The sequence below is a fragment of the Myxocyprinus asiaticus genome, chromosome 28, assembly GCF_019703515.2.
Source record: "Myxocyprinus asiaticus isolate MX2 ecotype Aquarium Trade chromosome 28, UBuf_Myxa_2, whole genome shotgun sequence".
Classification (NCBI taxonomy): Eukaryota; Metazoa; Chordata; class Actinopteri; order Cypriniformes; family Catostomidae; genus Myxocyprinus; species Myxocyprinus asiaticus.
In genome coordinates, this window is record NC_059371.1 from 24430051 (window position 1) to 24448682 (window position 18632).

At 39.8% G+C, this 18632-nt stretch overlaps 3 protein-coding genes across 4 annotated transcripts in view; 2 read left to right on the plus strand and 1 right to left on the minus strand.

Annotated features, from left to right (window-relative positions):
* The window catches only part of LOC127419521 (RNA-binding motif, single-stranded-interacting protein 2-like), a 43783-nt gene extending 40293 nt beyond the window's left edge, over positions 1 to 3490 (plus strand). The window contains exon 14 of the mRNA XM_051660983.1: positions 1274 to 3490. The gene's annotated coding sequence lies outside the window, so the exon portion shown is untranslated. The remainder of the gene's footprint in view (positions 1 to 1273) is intronic.
* LOC127419518 (formin-like protein 3) overlaps positions 1 to 18632 on the plus strand; it is a 489255-nt gene that overhangs the window by 318049 nt on the left and 152574 nt on the right. The gene's annotated exons all lie outside the window — the stretch shown is intronic.
* On the minus strand, positions 3439 to 18347 carry LOC127419519 (sentrin-specific protease 1-like). Of its 2 annotated transcripts, none has more exons than XM_051660978.1 (18): positions 17758 to 18347; positions 17203 to 17264; positions 16914 to 17113; positions 16650 to 16734; positions 16331 to 16514; positions 12428 to 12575; positions 10456 to 10574; positions 9677 to 9957; positions 9496 to 9559; positions 9379 to 9417; positions 9152 to 9236; positions 8584 to 8727; positions 7854 to 7985; positions 7350 to 7553; positions 5614 to 5693; positions 5376 to 5460; positions 5169 to 5264; positions 3439 to 4353 (listed from the first exon to the last, which is right to left on the minus strand). In XM_051660978.1, the coding sequence occupies exons 1-18, from the start codon at positions 17892 to 17894 to the stop codon at positions 4291 to 4293; spliced, it is 2208 nt and encodes a 735-aa protein (XP_051516938.1). In that variant the 5' UTR covers positions 17895 to 18347; the 3' UTR covers positions 3439 to 4290. The 2 variants fall into 2 exon arrangements, with proteins under 2 accessions (XP_051516938.1, XP_051516937.1); XM_051660977.1 differs by having other exon boundaries at positions 7854 to 8009.

Consider the following 18632-nt stretch of genomic DNA (forward strand, 5'->3'; position numbering starts at 1 on the left):
CTTAATTTTGGTACATGTGCGCTGCTTCACCACAGCCTGTGACTGAAAGGCGGCTACATCACAACACGACAAAAATTTGAGACAAAATATTGGCCCTGTGCACTAGACTTTGTGGTGTAAATGCAAGTGTAGACCTGCCTTTAATCAAGCAACAGTATTGACAATATAAAAACTAACTGCTCCTAATTTTTTCGTTATTTATTATTACTGATTGTTTACTTGAATACTTGCTTGAAAGCAGTGGCATAACATGGATCTTGCAGGCCCCAGTGCAAAGAAACTGTCGGGCCCCCTCCTTGGGGGGCCTTGGTCGGTTTTCATCACCCCTCGGGCCCACTGTCATTTTTATGGTTTCTTTTGGTCAGCTGTTGCGGGCCCCCTCTCACCTCTTATGCCTCTGCTTGAAAGCTTGAAGCAATGCTTAACTAAGTGAGAAATTATTAATTGAAGGTTACATGCCATTTTAATTTTTTTATATGTTGACTAAATTAATATATTACTTTTTAAATAAAAAGTGTTCATTAGCATATTTATTTTTTTACTAATATATATCGAAATTAGTATCAAGAAATGGTATTGGTAGCATTCAACTGCTGAAATTTTGCCATTGTGACAACCCCAGTGTTTACAGATCTCTAAACCAACGAAATATGAAACAAGATCTTCTGAACTAGAGTGACTTTAATCATTTTATGATGACACTTAAAGGGATAGTTCACCCCAAAATGAAAATTCTCTCATCATTTACTCACCGTCATGTCATCCCAGATGTGCATGTCTTCTGCAGAACACAAAGATTTAAGATGAATTTTTCAGCTCTGTTGGTCCTTAAAATGCAAATGAATTGGTTAAATCCATGAAGTGATATGATAGGTGTGGATAAGAAACAGATTAATATTTAAGTCCTTTTTTTACTATTTATTCTCCTCCCTGTCCAGTAGGTGGCGATATGCATGAAGTATGCGAATCACCAAAAACAAAAGAGGAATGTAGAGGTTAATTGTAAAAAAAAAAAAAAAATTAAAAAAGGACTTATTGAAATATTGATCTGTTTCACTTGCATTGTATGAACCTACAGTGCTGAGATATTCTTCTAAAAATCTTTGTGTTCAGCAGAAGAAAGTAAGTCATACACATCTGCATGGCATTAGAGTAAGTGATGAGAGAGTTTTAATTTTTGGGTGAACTATTCTTTTAAACATGGGTAAGTAGTGTTTTGTCTTTACACAAGCTTAATATGCTGACTGTATGACCTTTCTTACTACATTAATAGGAGAGATTGAGGATGCAGGATATTGAATCACCTCTGTTGACATGAAGAAAGAAAAAAAGGACATTATGAAAAGGAATTGAGAAGCTGGTCTCTTTCCAGTTAAAGGAAGTTGACTTTCATTGTTTTGTTTTTTTGAGAACACCAACTGTTAATGAAGCTAAACTTATTTCAGTAACAGAAAGATAGACTTGGATGGAGAAGGCTATGACTACAGAATGTCATAAATTCATAAGCTTTTTTAACACAAAGGCTCACGTGCACACACACATACACACTCCAGTACACATGACAAATATTATTTTCTGCAGCTTTATTTTTTAAAATATTCTGCAAAGCCAGAATGAAACAATGTTACAGCACCATATGTCATTTTAATTTGATGTAATATGTTTTTGTAAAATTCAACAAAAAAAGTTTTGTTGACTGCTTTTAAAATGTTTTCTGCAGGAGGAATTTTGTACATAAAAAAACAATGTTTTTGCAAAGATCTTGCTGCATTTTAAGGAAATCTTGAGAAACCTGCTTAAATGAGCAGTTAAGTTGTTGTTTTGATAGATCTACAAAAAACTTGCTGTATCAAAGAAATTTGTAAATGTACTCATCGTTTCAGGTAGTTGGTTTCCAGTGGGAGCTTGAATTCTTAAACCAAGTCCTCATATCCCCTAAGCCCCTCACAAAAATTTTTACTTTTTTTTCTTCCTAAACACTGCTTTATCTTGTAAGTTAGGTCATACTCTGTTTAAATGTTGAGATTTATTTTTGTATTTGAACATAATTTTTTAAAGAAACTTTCAAAGTGAAGCCATTTGGGTGATAAACTTTTTTATGGCTTTGTTTTCATGTCAATGTTTGTCACACATATCCGTTATGTATTTTCTTTTATGCATTGTAAGAAGTGCTCCACAAACATTGTAATGTTGGCATGTAAATTAATTTCTTGCCTTGGTAAACTTTAATAGTGAGAAGTGTGTGGAGGAGTTCTTTGGGCTTGGGCCGCTGAGATATAAAATTGCAATATAAAGAAAACCAAGAGAGTTCTTTCCTAATTAGTGGAACACTCCTTCAGTTTGTTGCCTTTATGAGGTACAAGACTCAAGAATGGAATAGTGATTATTTGTTGTGCTCTGTAAATAAAAAAAATTAATCCAAAATGCTGAAATGTAAATCCAAATTCACTGGACAGTAGCACAAGAATGCATTTAGTCAAACAAACATTTGAAGACTTTAGTATAAAGTAGGGCTTATTCTGTATGTTAACTAGTGAAATTCTTACAATTATTTCATCAGCTAACATTTTAAAAACAACACGTACAATATATAATTATTCAAGTCAGCTAAAGACTTTAAAACTCCCAAACAGCAAACTGAGCCAACTAGAAACTCTTCCTGGGAATAATTTTGCAGTTTGGGTTTGCAGACTATATTTGATGGGCAGGATTTCAGAGAAAGGGCATGTGGTTGAAGGGATGGGAGAAGTTTTATTCAATGGCTAAGTCTGGCAGCAGTCAACAAGACAGGTCAAGTGGCTTATAGCACCTCTTTTGGATAACGCATTATTTGTTCCATATTTTGTTTAGCTAAACCCTTAAGCTCCATTCATTTAGTTTAGTGCCACAACTGTAGTTCAGCTTCCAATTTTATTTCTACATTCTGTTGAAAGCTTCACATTTTCCCCCATGGGTTTTTGAAATAATAATAATTTGAAATTACTTCATTTATCATCTGATACACATAACCTCAGGGGTTTATTTCCCATAAGATCCAGTCCACATACAAAACCAGATAATAAAAGATACAAAATGAGTATTAAATATGTCTTACATTTTGCCGTATAGTCACTGTATGTACAATTGTCAATAACCTGGAGAAAATCTAGAAACAATTGCAGGTAGCCAAAAATAGTTAACTTTTCTTACACAAAAGGAAGAACGGAGTAACCTCAAGTAAGAACCGAACAAAAGAAAGAGATCTATGACAGTGCTGGGTTGTGAGAATTATTCCATTCAAAAAGGTATCTTATGTGCGGCATGTCAAGGAGATGACCAAAAATGTCAGAAGACTCTAAGTTATCAAAGAGCCACTAAATACTGAAAAAAATCAAAATAAAAAATGCCGCTAACGGAAGACCTGTCATCTATCCCAAACAATACTGAAGTCAAAAACACCACAGCTCAAGAGCGTTTAATCACCTCCAGAAAAAAAAAGAAAATCACAAAACTCAAACAGTTTATTCTGAAAAATTGTCTTTCTAAAAGAGGCAGATCTGTTCAGGACCTCTAATTGGGTCTCGGGTATTTTTTCAAAAGAAAAACTAGTTAATTGCCTCTTGACAGTTTTTGTATAAAACATACAGGTATCAAACGTCACAAATATCAAGTAAACTGCTGTTTTCCATTACAAAAGCTCTGAGTGAGTGTGATTGTCAATTTCAGCTGTTTTACAAGTAGTGGTCCTATTTTCTGAGGTAACAGCAATGCTTTTCAATCAAAATGCAGCAAAGCATTTGTGCAAAACTGTTTGCACAAACTTCATTATTTTTTTTTTACGTAACATTTGACTTCAGATGATGGGAGATCAAACAAACTTCCAGCCAAATAACAGAAATGGCTAATGCAAAGTGAAATCAATTGAAGTTATGTTAAGACAGGACTTACACTGACAGATGAATGACAGCACAAGAAAAGGCTGAAATATGAAAATAAACTTTCATAGTCACTCAAAGCTTATTTGCTTGCTAAGCAAAAATACTTCAAGTTATAGGGAGCAATAAAAGGGCATATAACCACTGCCCTGACCCTTATAGACCGAGATATGGTGTCCTGGAGGTGCACCAACGTCTCCCAACTTTCAGTTAGGCAGCATAAAATCGACCAGTAAGCTAAGCATATGCAAACCGGTCCACCAGCTATGGTTGAGGGCATCCCATCTATGTTTCGGGCAAACTGTCCTGAAATTCCTGAAGTGCACAGGAGCCCTCTTATCCATACAAAATTCTGTACAAAAAAAAAAGTGTCCGGTCACAACAGTTTCTGGTTCAGGATCTCCCAAACCATTCGTCTTCTGAAATAGGGCATGTGTTTCTGTTTTAGGAAACAAAATGAAATTCAAAGTCAATAAAATTCCATCCATACACAAGTTTTACCAATAATATATTAGGGCTCTTGCAGAGTGGAATCAGGGTTCCCACACATTTTTATTAAGGCTGTGTCGATACAATCATATATCACAATACTTTTTATTACAATATTGGATCCATACTTTAGGTTCCTGTATCATTGTTTTTATTAATCCGTTTGTGCATTCATACGAAGTCCTACAGTTCAATAATGAAGCAGGCCGACAAAACAAGTACAAACACTGAGACTGGCATTTCTCAGTGCGTTAACTTGAGAGCAGCTTCTATGATGCGTGAGAGATTGAAACTGAACTTGCAGATTCACTCTTTCTCTAGTGGACACATTGGGATTCTCTCACATGTTTGGTGCACTTTCAAACGTAATCCAATTATGATCACAACACATCGCAATATACTGAATCGCTATACGTATTGCGTCGCGAAGTGGTTGGCAATAACACTTTTAGGCAAGTCTGGTCAGTCGGTGGCCATGTCCGAAGTGCTTCCGGGCAGCTATTGTCTGTCTCTCTATTTGAAACAAGAGGGATACAACTAAAGCTTCTATCTACATGAGGGGAATGACTGAAATCTCCAAAACGGTTGGTCAAGATTACGGTTAATTAACATTTTAACTCGGACAACAATTATGTCATTAATTGGGCTTTTTTTTTTATAGCTCAAATCATGCACACTTTTCACATCACTTTTCCAGGTGTTTTCATTTCTTCCTTTTTATTTGTAACTCCCTGTTAATGACCCTGAGCAGTTCTCCATACGCACCTGTGTGAATGTGATGGGCCGGTCTTTGGTGATGTATTCAGCATATTTGCACGTGAACATTCCGCAGTCACTACCATTCATTTGCTGAGGGATCTCCTGAGGATTCAGAAGAAAGCCTTCAAGCTTTTGATGATGTTGGAGCTTTTTGGTCAGTTGAAACTAAGACAACAAGAAGCCCTCAATAACGTGTGTGTCGATGTAACTCACATTGCGTCTTTTACTTTTTAGAATCCATTCTGAGGTATCCAAGTTCTGAGCCCTCTTGTCTTCACTTTCTTGTTTCAGATATTTTCTGTTGTATAGACACACATTAAGGCACTTTTTGACAATGTCTCAACATGCATAATTCATTACGTGCATTTCTGAAGGGTTTATCAAGGGAGTTAATTTGAAAAGACACTTATTGCAGCCCAGTTTCATCATGTAATCCTCAGGCAGCACTCACAGTAATATTCTGCAGGCCTCGTCATTGTTTCCTCCCATTGAATCAAAGTAAGTGATGCTCTTCTTGCGAAAATCCACCACCTATCACAAGACAACAAAAAAAGAAACAGATGTATTATTAAAGAGCCCAAAATAAAGAATAGACAATCTTTTAATACAACACTGCATACTCTGATTTAAAAGAAATAATTCACCCCTCAAAATATGGTCTCAGTTGACAGACCATGTCATTTCAAACCTGTATTACTGTCCTATGCAAATCAGTGAATTTCCTGGTCCATCTTAATACAATGGCAGTTGAAAGTGACTCACTTTTGAGCCTTGACGTCTGTTGTGTGTTCATGAGCGCTATGGGAGAAGCTCGTTCACGGTGGTTCGCTTGTTTAAGTGAGAACTTGCGTTGTTTTTAAGTACTAACTGTAAGTGCGCCAATCTAAACAAGCTTTTCCAATAGCACTCATGCTATGATATAATGGATGTCAAGATTTTCACTGAAAAATAACTTACATTTCAGGTTGTTTCTCACTAAAACGTATCGTATGCTAACAGAAAACTTGCAATAGCTGCATGGATTACTTTTATGATACCCCTAGGTACTTTTTTTAAACTTTAAATTGTGTCACTTTCAACTGCCATTGTATTGAGAAGATGGACCAAAATATACATTCTTTATTTCCCCCATTTGTATTCCCCATAACAAAGTCAGTCATATGAGTTTGCAATGACATGGGGGTTGGTCAATGGTGACAATTTTAAATTTTGGGTGAACTATTCCTTTAACACAAGGGTTGACATTTGTGATTACTAGATAATGTTTTAATTAACAATGTTGAAAAAACAGATCGATTCACTATTGAATCATTCAGACAGATTAATGAACCAGTTTGACCGATTCAATGAAAAGAAACCACTCAAAATGTATTTACTCACAAATCAACCTTTATAAAGGTTTATGAGCAAGTTTTACTTTCCAAAACTCAACATAAGTGAAATATATACGCAATTTAATATTTTAAAGCTATAACTGGAAAAATTGAAATTTCTGAATAAAACATTACATTGGCTTAGATAGCTTTTCAAATTTTATTAAATTTTCATGACTTTTCCAGGCCTGAAAAACACCATTCAAAATTTCCCAGATGTTTTCAGGATTCCAATGACCGTAGGAACCCTTTTATATCATTAAGAATTCCTCTTACCGGGGGCCTGGGAAGCTCAGTGGTAAAATACGCTGGCAACCACCCCTGGAGTACGCTAGCTCGCTAGTTTGAATCCCAGGGTGTGCTGAGTGACTCCAGCCAGGTCTCCTAAGCAACCAAATTGGCCCGATTGCTAGGGAGGGTAGAGTCACATGGGGTAAACTCCTTGTGGTCGCTATAATGTGGTTCGTTCTCGGTGGGGCGTGTGGTGAGTTGAGCGTGGAGCCTCCACACGAGCTATGTCTCAGTGGCAACGCGCTCAACAAGCCACGTGATAAGATGCGCGGGTTGATGGTCTCAGACGCGGAGGCAACTGGGATTCGTCCTCCGCCACCCGGACTGAGGCGAATCACTACGTGACCACGAGGACTTAAAAACACATTGGGAATTGGGCATTCCAAATTGGGAGAAAAAGGGGAAAAATCCACAAAAAAAAAAAAAAAAAGAATTCCTCTTAACTGTCAGGAAAGAACAGATCTGCTCGAATATCCTGTATCTTTCCTCCTCAATGTGACCTTGGTGCTGGTTAGTTACTCACAGATAAGCACCAGTGCATCCCCAGGTGGACAGGCACCAGTATGATGTCTACAGAGAAGATATCCACTTTCTTGGTCCAGCGGCGGACGGCGGAGTAACCAGAGCTGCGCAGCTTGGGAAAGAAGAAGGTGTTGAAGGTGTAAACGGAAGGTAGATTGGGCTGCTTACTGCGCTCCACCAGCATATTCATGTAGAAATTAATAACCTGGAATAGAGGAATGGATTCAATGTATAATGACAAATCGGTGTATCAAATCGGTAATCAGGCTGATTAATTAATTTTCAAGGCAACAATGGCAAACTCAAATCAGCTGACCACAAATTGACATGTTAGCCACACATGCTTGATTCAATATTTACTTTTAATTAGAATGGAAACTTTTAAGAAAACATAAAAAATACTTGCATATTACTGAGAATTTACTCTCAGTACTGCCTGTTGCAGCAAGGTCACAGAGATGCTGTAAACCACATAACATGATAGTAAACTTAGTGAAGCTCTAACCTCATCATTGAGCCAGTTAAGGTAGCTGAGAGTTTGCAGGTCCTTCCTGGTGATGGTGAGGCGGAAGCCCTCACTAAGCACCTCATCCTGACTGCCCCCTCTCAAAGCTCTGTTCACTTCCCTCTCCATGTCCTGTGAACTCAACCAGTCAACATACTGGTCACATATTTTCTTCTATTACATCATATTTAAGCCTGATAAAAACTAACATCATAAATCAGCTTCAAAGTTCATAATGATCATACGATTAGTTAAAAATTTGACTTTAAAAGGTGCACTCAGAAGTTTTTTATTCATTAAAAAAGGTTTTCTCCTAAAGAAATAAATAGTAATTTTGAAACGCATGTATAAAATCATGAGCACTTACATGAGATGAAGACTCCAGTCATATCAGTAACCTTATAAATGAGGTTTTATTCTACATGGAGAGGGTCCCCTCAAGGGGGCAGCCATGTTGGGATCACATGACCAGCCAAATACTACTGGCTTAATGTCAGTAACCACCCTCTTATTGGACGCTTTCACTCAGGGATTAATCATGGCTAACTGTGAATAATGAATTTCTACAATGGCATCTGAAACTGAACTGAAAACTTTTGTGTTTGAATAATGCTGCATTCAATCCCTTAGGTGTCTGTGAAAGTTCAAGATGACAAATTACTAATAGCACCTTTAAAAAAAAAAAGTGTCAAACACTTTTGTTCAAACTGATGAATTTAGAAGCATGTACCTCTGTAAGCTCTGGGAATTCTGGCTCATCTTTAATAGACTGAGGCTCTTCGATAACAGCTGCAACAGGAACCTCCTTCTCTAGAGGCACACGAACTTTAAACTCAACGCTTGAAGGGGTAGCTCGACCCTCTCCAGAAAGGCGCTAATAAAACAAAGAGGATAAGAGAGTTGGTCATCTTTAACAGAGGTGTAGAGCAGTCTCAGATTGATATATCGGCCAATATTTGGTCATTTTGAGATTGACTGGTTGGCTCAGTTGGTTGATTAACAGAAGTGTGCATATTAGTGTCAGTTTCAATACCTACAGACAATCTTGTCAAGGTATAACACACATATTCTGTTTTCAAATAATTCTTACAGAATTTTAAGACTGTAAAATAAGTGTTCATGTAAATTAAAATTGTGCACATCTTAACTGCTCTCATTTATTAATAGTATATATGTTAGCATAATATCTAGATATTGGTATACGCCATTAAAAAAAATAAAAACATATTGGTCGATCACTAGTGTGAAAAAATAAAAATAATAAAAATTAAAAAAAAGAGGAGGGGAAACTAACTCACCTGGCGCAGCAGCAGAGAAGCCAGGGCCTCCTGTTCTTCAATCAACCTCCGTCTCTCCCGAGCACGAGAGTCATAAAGGCTAGTTCTGAAAATATGTAGTAAACAAGCCCAAATGTTAGGAACCATTCACTATAACAACTCCAAAAGCACTTAACCCCAAACAGAACAAAGACTTAAGGGTATTGTCAAAGTTTCCCTGCATAAAAGAAAACCAAAAAGCTACTCACAGTTCTTTGATCCATAGTTCAGCCTGGAAGCATGGCACACTGGAAATAGTAAGACAGGGTTACATACAGAAAGAGAAGAGATGAAAAGATGAAAGGCAATTTCAAGTTCTCACTTACTTTGAGCTCTCAGACTTCTTGCCCTGTTGCTCCTTCACAAAAATCACTGAATCCCCATCGTGAGCTGAAGAAATTGAAACAAACAAAATACTAAAACCCAACCTTTGGAGTCAGGATTAAGTTACATACATGAAGACAAAAAAAAAAAAAAGAAATAAAGAAATGGGATCTGCATACTCGCCTGATGACTGGGTGTCCTGAGAGGATGTATCCTGAAGAGCTGCTGGTGAGGGTACTGAGCCTACTGGTCCTTTAGTGCTGGGCTCAAAGTTCTGGGCCCAAAGCTGGGGTTCTGGAATGCTGGAGCCTGCACCAGGACTGGGCAGGGCACTGGAATTCTGGCTGGACTCAGGCTGGGGGCTGGGGGGTAGACTGGATAAATCACAGTAGGACATACCAGTACCAGAGCCTGCTGGAGAGGCACATTGAAGAAGCCTTCGGTTGGATGACAGGAAACTAGAGCTGAAATAAGACCAAAACGTTCTGTTATATCATCTGTTAATCATAAATGGCTCAGATTTTGCTGTGACATGGACAAAAAGTCTAGACTGTAAAATAACTTTATAGAGCAGGGCCTTCCAAACTTTGTAATGCCAATGACCTCCAAATATGATCATGGTCTTGCAAGGGACCCCCCTGCCCTAAAATGCAGGTATATAAACAGAAACAATAATTGTGATAAAGAATGTGATTAAGCTTGTGGTTTTTGTTGTATTCATGAGGGAAAGCAAACTATGACTAAGAGTTGGCATTAGTAATTTGTGTAGATGCCACCTGTAAAGCGTTGTAAAATGAACAAGTTAACCCTAATTAACGGCAACTTTGACAGCCCTAAAATCACATTTTACAACAATTTGTTATTAATTCTCCAATTTACTACGGAGCCCCAAGTGTCTTCGTGGGGATCAATGGATCCCAGTTTAAAAATGTTTTATAAAGCAATGCACTTCAGATACTCACAAATCTCGATGTGAGCGAATGCTGGAGCGAGAGCTTCCATCATGAAGGAAAGCTGACTGGCCACCGGACACCATGGCTAGGAGCTGCCTGTAAACTTCCTTCTCCTCCTCACGCACTGACTATTAAAATCAAACAGATAAATATAAATGCAATGCTTCATATCAAAGTATAATATATACATATAGATGTATGTATGTATGTGTGTATATGTGATTTCTTATTTTTTTGCATGTTTGTCACACTTAAATGTTTCAGATCATCAAACAAGTTTAAATATTAGTCAAAGATAACACAAGTAAACACAAAATGCAGTTTTTAAATGAAGGTTGTTATTATTAAGGGAAAACAAAATCCAAACCTACATGGCCCTGTGTGAAAAAGTGTTTGCCCCACCTGTTAAAACATAACTTAACTGTGGTTTATCACACCTGAGTTCAGTTTCTCTAGCCACACCCAGGCCTGATTACTGCCACACCTGTTCTCAATCAAGAAATCACTTAAATAGGACCTGCCTGACAAAGTGAAGTAGACCAAAAGATCTTCAAAAGCTAGACATCATGCCGAGATCCTAAGAAATTCAGGAACAAATGAGAAAGAAAGTAATTGAGATCTATCAGTCTGGAAAAGGTTATAAAGCCATTTCTAAAGCTTTGGGACTCCAGAGAACCACAGTGAGAGCCATTATCCACAAATGGCGAAAACATGGAACAGTGGTGAACCTTCCCAGGAGTGGCCGGCCAACCAAAATTACCCCAAGAGCGCAGCGACGACTCATCCAAGAGGTCACAAAAGACCCCACAACAACATCCAAAGAACTGCAGGCCTCACTTGCCTCAGTTAAGGTCCGTGTTCATGACTCCACCATAAGAAAGAGACTGGGCAAAACTGGCCTGCATGGCAGCGTTCCAAGACGAAAACCACTGCTGAGCAAAAAGAACATTAAGGCTCGACTCATTTTTGCCAGAAAACATCTTGATGATCCCCAAGACTTTTGGGAAAATACTCTGTGGACTGACATGACAAAAGTTGAACTTTTTGGAAGGTGTGTGTCCCATTACATCTGGCGTAAAAGTAACACCGCATTTCAGAAAAAGAACATCATACCAACAGTAAAATATGGTGGTGGTAGTGTGATGGTCTGGGGCTGTTTTGCTGCTTCAGGACCTGGAAGACTTGCTGTGATAAATGGAACCATGAATTCTGCTGTCTACCAAAAAATCCTGAAGGAGAATGTCCGGCCATCTGTTCGTGACCTCAAGCTGAAGTGAACTTGGGTTCTGCAGCAGGACAATGATCCAAAACACACCAGTAAGTCCACCTCTGAATGGCTGAAGAAAAACAAAATGAAGACTTTGGAGTGGCCTAGTCAAAGTCCTGACCTGAATCCTGTTGACATGCTGTGGCATGACCTTAAAAAGGCAGTTCATGCTCGAAAACCCTCCAATGTGGCTGAATTACAACAATTCTGCAAAGATGAGTGAGCCAAAATTCCTCCACAGCGCTGTAAAAGACTCATTGCAAGTTATCGCAAACGCTTGATTGCAGTTGTTGCTGCTAAGGGTGGCCCAACCAGTTATTAGGTTTAGGGGCAATCACTTTTTCACACAGGGCCATGTAGGTTTGGATTTTGTTTTCCCTTAATAATAACAATCTTCATTTAAAAACTGCATTTTGTATTTACTTGTGTTATCTTTGACTAATATTTAAACTTGTTTTGATGATCTTTGATGAACATTTAAGTGTGACAAACATGCAAAAAAATAAGAAATCAGGAAGGGGGCAAACACTTTCACACCACTGTGTATATATATATATATATGTATGTGTATGTATGTGTATAATATATACATATAGATGTATGTATGTATGTGTGTGTGTGTATATATATATATATATATATATATATATATATGTATATATAATATAATTTTCTATGGCTTGTTTTATTCCTCCAGTGCAGTCGGTGCCTGACCTCCTGTGCTGTACAGCAGGCTCTGGCCCTGAAGTGACGGTTCAAGCTGCCGTGTGATGGACTCTGGACCACTCGGATGGGAAACGTCTTCTCAAACAGGCTAGTATAAGTAGCTTTTCCTGAACTTGTCTCCGGAGATGAAAGGAAGCTACAACAACAAAAAGAGTATGTCAGTTTCATAAACCTTGCATTTCATATCAAATCAAATCACTTTGTCACACAGCCTTATACACAAGTGCAATGGTGTGTGAAATTCTTGGGTGCAGTTCCGATCGACATAGCAGTCGTGACAGTGATGAGACATATACCAATTTACAATTACATCAAATTAACACAGCACAATTTAAACGTCTGACATACACAATTACACACAACAATATACAAATAATAACATACACTGTACAGTATACAAAACGCACAATATAGATACACATTATTCAATAAAAATAAAAAATATATAAAAAAGTATATATAGTAGTATAAATAGAATGTACAATATTGTACTGTATTGACATTCAGGCTGTCGGTTGATAGTCAGTTGTTAAGAGAGAATATAATATAATAATAATAATAATAATAATAATAATAATATAATTTATGACAGTCCGGTGTGAGATATAAGAGTAAGGGTAATAAAGTGCAGTGCTGATGTATTTTGATCATGGGAGATCAAGAGTTCAGAAGTCTGATTGCTTGGAGGAAGAAGCTATCATGGAGTCGGCTGGTGCGGGTCCTGATGCTGCGATACCGCCTACCTGATGGTAGCAGTGAGAACAGCTCATGGCTCGGGTGGCTGGAGTCTCTGATCCTCCGAGCTTTTTTCACACACCGCCTTGTATATATTTCCTGGAGGGAGGGAAGCTCACCTCCGGTGACGTGTCTGTCAGTTCGCACCACCCTTTGCAGTGCTTTGCAGTTGTGGGCGGTGCTATTGCCGTACCAGGCGGAGATGCAGTCAGTCAGGATGCTCTCTACAGTGCAGGTGTAGAACCGTGTGAGGATGTGGCGGTTCATTCCAAACTTCCTCAGCCGTCTCAGGAAGAAGAGGCGCTGATGAGCCTTCACAACGACTTCAGTGTGGATGGACCATGTGAGTTCCTCAGTGATGTGGACACCCAGGAACTTGAAGCTGCTGACTCTCTCCACTGGTGCTCCATTGATGGTGATGGGACTGTGTTCTCTGCCTTTTCTTCTGAAGTCCACCACAAGCTCCTTTGTCTTACTGACGTTGAGGGAAAGGTTGTGCTCCTGACACCAGTGTGTCAGAGTGTGCACCTCCTCTCTGTAGGCTGTTTCATCATTGTCAGTGATCAGACCTACCACTGTCGTATCATCAGCAAACTTAATGATGGCATTGGAGCTATGTGTTGCCACACAGTCATGTGTGTACAAGGAATACAGTAGTGGGCTGAGAACACAGCCCTGCAGGGCTCCAGTGTTGAGGGTCAGTGATGAGGAGATGTTGCTGCCTATTCTAACCACCTGGCGTCTGCTTGACAGGAAGTCCAGGATCCAGCTGCACAGCGAGCTGTTTAAGCCCAGTTTCTCTTCTAGCTTGGAGGGCACTATGGTGTTGAATGCTGAGCTGTAGTCTACAAACAGCATTCTCACATAAGTGTTCTTTTTTTCCAGGTGGGAGAGAGCAGTGTGTATTGTAGATGCAATGGCATCATTAGTGGAGCGGTTGTTGCGGTAAGCAAACTGCAGCGGGTCAAGAGAGAGAGGCAGCACAGAGTAGATGTAATCTCTGATCAGTCTCTCAAAGCATTTGCTGATGATGGGGGTCAGAGCAACAGGACGCCAGTCATTTAAGCAAGTTATTTTTGATTGCTTTGGAACAGGCACAATGGTGGATGTTTTAAAGCATGTGGGGACTACAGACAAAGAGAGGGAAAGGTTGAAAATGTCCGTTAAAAACACCAGCCAGCTGGTTCGCGCACGCTCCGACGCGGCCCGGAATGCCGTCTGGGCCCGCGGCTTTGCGGATATTCATCCGTCGGAAGGATAGTGTTACATCCGCTACAGAGACGGAGAGTGAACTAACCTCTGTAGCTTCAGCCGCGAGAGCTCTCTCCGCGAGGGCAGTGTTATTTACCTCAAAACGAGCATAAAAAGTATTTAGCTCATCCGGGAGAGAGGCAGCGGTGTTCATGGCAGAGTTTTTATTCTCTTTAAAGTCTGTGATTTGATATTAATTCCCTGCCACATGCTTCTAGAGTTGGTGGTGTTAAACTGTCCTTCAATCTTGCTCCTGTACTGGCGTTTTGCGGTTCTGATAGTTTTTCGGAGGGCATAACTGGCTTGTTTATACTCCTCCGCGTTCCCGGAATTAAAAGCGGCGGTCCACACATTAAGTGTTGCGCGAACTTCGTTATTTATCCATGGTTTCTGAATCGGATAGATCCGTATTGTTCTGGTCGGAACCACGTCCTCCACGCACTTTTTGATGAAACACATTACGCTATCAGCGTAAAGCTCGATGTCGTGATCAAAACAGTCTTGTAGCATGGAATCTGATTGGTCCGACCAGCACTGGATCGTTCTGAGGGTGGGTGCTTCCTGTTTCAGTTTCTGCCTGTAAGCGGGCAGAAGCAGAATGGAAGAGTGGTCCGATTTGCCAAATGGTGGGCAGGGGAGAGATTTGTAGCCATCCCAGGAAGGGAGAGTAGCAATGGTCCAAAACCCGGTCCCCTCGTGTGTTGAAACTAATGTGCTGGTGGTATTTTGGTGCGACTGATTTGAAACTGGCTTTATTAAAGTCCCCGGTCACAATGAACGCGGCCTCAGGGTGCGCGGTTTCCTGCTCACTTATACTCCCATACAGTTCCTTGAGTGCCCGGTCTGTTGGCTTGTTGTGGGATGGACACAGCTGTGATAATGACCACTGTGAATTCCCTCAGTAGCCAGAATGGTCGACACAGAAACATAAGAAATTCCAGATCAGGAGAGCAGAAAGACTTGATAGAATGTACATTCCTCTGATCACACCAGGATTTGTTGATCATAAAACATACACCACCTCTGCTTTTACCTGAGAGGTCTTTGGCTCTGTCCGCTCGGTGCACGGAGAACCCCACGGGTTCAATGGCTGAGTCTGGAATCTCCGCAGACATCCAAGTTTCCGTAAGGCAGATAATGCAGCAGTCCCTTGTATCTCGTTGGAAAGAGATCCGTGCTTTCAGCTCGCAGAGCTTGTTATCCAGAGACTGAACATTTGCCAGTAGAATAGTGGGTAGCGGGGGTCGATTTGGCGGCGTCTTACTCTGAGAACGCCGGCTCTGTTTCCCCTTTTCCTTTTGCGTTTCCGCGGCCGTGCTGCCCAGACAAAGGGCTCCGCTGGCGTGTTTGTAAACAGCGGGTCGGCATTGAGGAATGTGAAGTCTGGTTCAGCAATTTCACACCGTAAACCAATGTCCAAAAGTGTTTGTCTGTCGTAGACAATAAGGCAGACAACATCCAAGACAAAAAACATAAGAATTGTGAACAAAAACAAAACATTGCTATGTTGTGTTGCAGCCATACTCGGCGCCATCTTGAGTCCAGTTAGATTTACAACTAAGTGTGCTTTCACGCTTGGTTCGATTGCTTGATCTGAATCCGGGTTGTTTCCTCCCTCCTTCCTCTGCCCCCGCTAATCTGTTCACATCATATTGTTTGGGTCTGAATTGCGCAGCCTGATTGCATCATCAGTGGGAGTACAAGCGGCAGCTGTTTACACAGTAAATAGGGAACAACTCGAGAAGACGTCAGCTTCACTGTGTTAAGAATTGAAGTTTGTCTCTTTGGATTTATCACCAAGATTCTAATTTATTTTGCACAATATTATGAGTAAATTAATTTTAGGTTAGTAACAAAATATTTTTAATGCAAATATTTCATAGCATTCTTTTTATTCAAGGTAACCTGTGTGGTTGGTGGTAGAGGGACCTGCCCAGGCGGGGAGAGGGGGGTGGTTTTGCCGTGGACGCAGAGGGTAAATTAACAGAGTGTCCATTAGCTCTGTGCATCTTGTGGGGTGGATGGTCCATACAAATGTGTCTTCTGCTGCTTTTTGATATTGTCACTGACTGCTCAGTCCTCAAGATGTCTTTAAAAAAAAAAAAGACAAGGAGAAAAAAGGATGATACAGTAAATGTCTGTATATTGCAGGAAGATAGGAAGAAACAAATAAATGCTAAAACACTAAAGTAACCTGTTTATATTGTGTAATTTTTATCTATACCAGATTTTGTGATGGTCTTCCACTCGACTTCACTGGATGGTGCCACAAATGTGTCCTCAAGTTTATCAAGTGTCCTCTCCTCAAACTGTGAGTAAAGACAGAAGTGTAGTAAATAAAACATATAACACAGACAAAAAATGCAAATGAAATTAGACATTTTGTACTGCCTGTCTTTACAGTTGTTGTTGTTATTCTGTTTTGCCTTGTCTTATGGATATGATGTAAACCCACAGAACTGAGGGATCTTAATGAGCAAACAGGCACCTTGTTTTCCATCCACGAAGATACTGATGCAGCTGAATTGGTAGCTGGTTCTGATGGAATTCCTGTTCGGGGTGGACCTGGCGAAGCCGGCAGCATGTTCCTCAGGTTAGGTTGGACGTTGTTCCGCACCCAAACCGCAACACTCGAACCATGGGTCTTCACTCCCTCTGCTGCATTTTTCACCGTGTCCATGAAATCTCCTAAAAGACAAGCAACCAAAATGTCCAAGTTACTGACCTAGAGGGCAAACCTCAGATTTATCAAGTGTTCACAGCATAATATGATTTACCCATTCTGAATTTCTTGACCACCCTCTCCTCCTCCTGATCAACTGCATCTCCATCTTCCAAACTATTCAGAAACAGAATATTTCAGGGATTTATACCATATTTTTTCCTTGGGATTAATAAATCTGACAAACTCAGATTGGAATAATCACTGTTGAGACACTGTAATACATAAAGTATATTTCATTACCAAAACAAAAACCTACCAAACTATACAGAAATCTCATAGTTGAGATGGGTATCAAAAATGGTTCTAAAAACTCTGCAAAACATTAGCTTTAAATAAAATAAACATTTATTTGAAGCACTTTAATATTACATGCTTATTTCTAAAACAAACATACAGAGCACAACATTATAAAGTTGGGATCTTCCTCAGGTGCCGCATGGTTTTCATGTCATCAGAACAGTTCGCGCTTTAATGACCAGACCCAAACATTCTTATTTATGGCATATAAATCAACACCTGAAAGTTTTAATGCGAGTCTAAACAATATTTATTATAAAAAAAAAAAAAAAAAAAAAATGTGCCCTTACACATCAACACAATATCTTACCACTCTAACGGTCTTTTTCTACGTACTGTCCCGTCTTGATCCACCCTCACTGAACCGGCTTGAACAGCACCAGCTGGAGCTTCGTTTCTCAGACTGGCAATCCCGGTTCCGATCCATTCGTAGAACTTATTAAACATCGCGAAAGACTGAAAGCCTCGACTATAACCGGATTTGTCCTCGAGGTTTTCAGCGCAATCCCAAACGCGCGCTCCCCCTGTCCGTCATTCGCGTGCCACTGCTAACCAGTTTGTTAGATCAAAGTAGCCGGACCCTTCACACAACAGACTTCTTTCTACACGACTAAACAAGTCCAGATAAACCCACACCGCTGATCTTTAGCTCAACCAGCTAACCTGCTGCAAACCAGCTGATTCAGGGGTTAACGGGGTTCAAACCAGCTCGCGTGCGTTGGTAACTGTTATGGTTATTTATTTATTTTTTCCAAACACATGCGTAATTCTCAGAAGTCTTAAGCGATATTGTGAATGAGATATTGAGTACACAAAGTTGTATTAACGCCTCCCGCTTCTTCCTTATTTAAAAGCAGATCATGGCCGACGTGGACATGTTAAAATTGCGCTTTGCCATTGGACGAGCGAGGCGGAAGCGCGTCATCGATGTGCAGTGTTTTGAAAGAGGAATAGAGCGCAACAGTGACCGCCCACTTTTTCATCCGTCTGGGTTCCGGAAGTATTTTTCCCATTTATTTATTCCATAGACTTTTTTTTATAAAATCCTTCATAAAAGAGTTGTAAGCCATGAACCAAACCAACCAGCTCCGAGGTGAATCACAACATCACGAACTTTGTTTTGAGGCAAAAAATATTTGAAAATCGGACATAAAGACAAGGGTACAAGGCTGTGTACTCACCTTT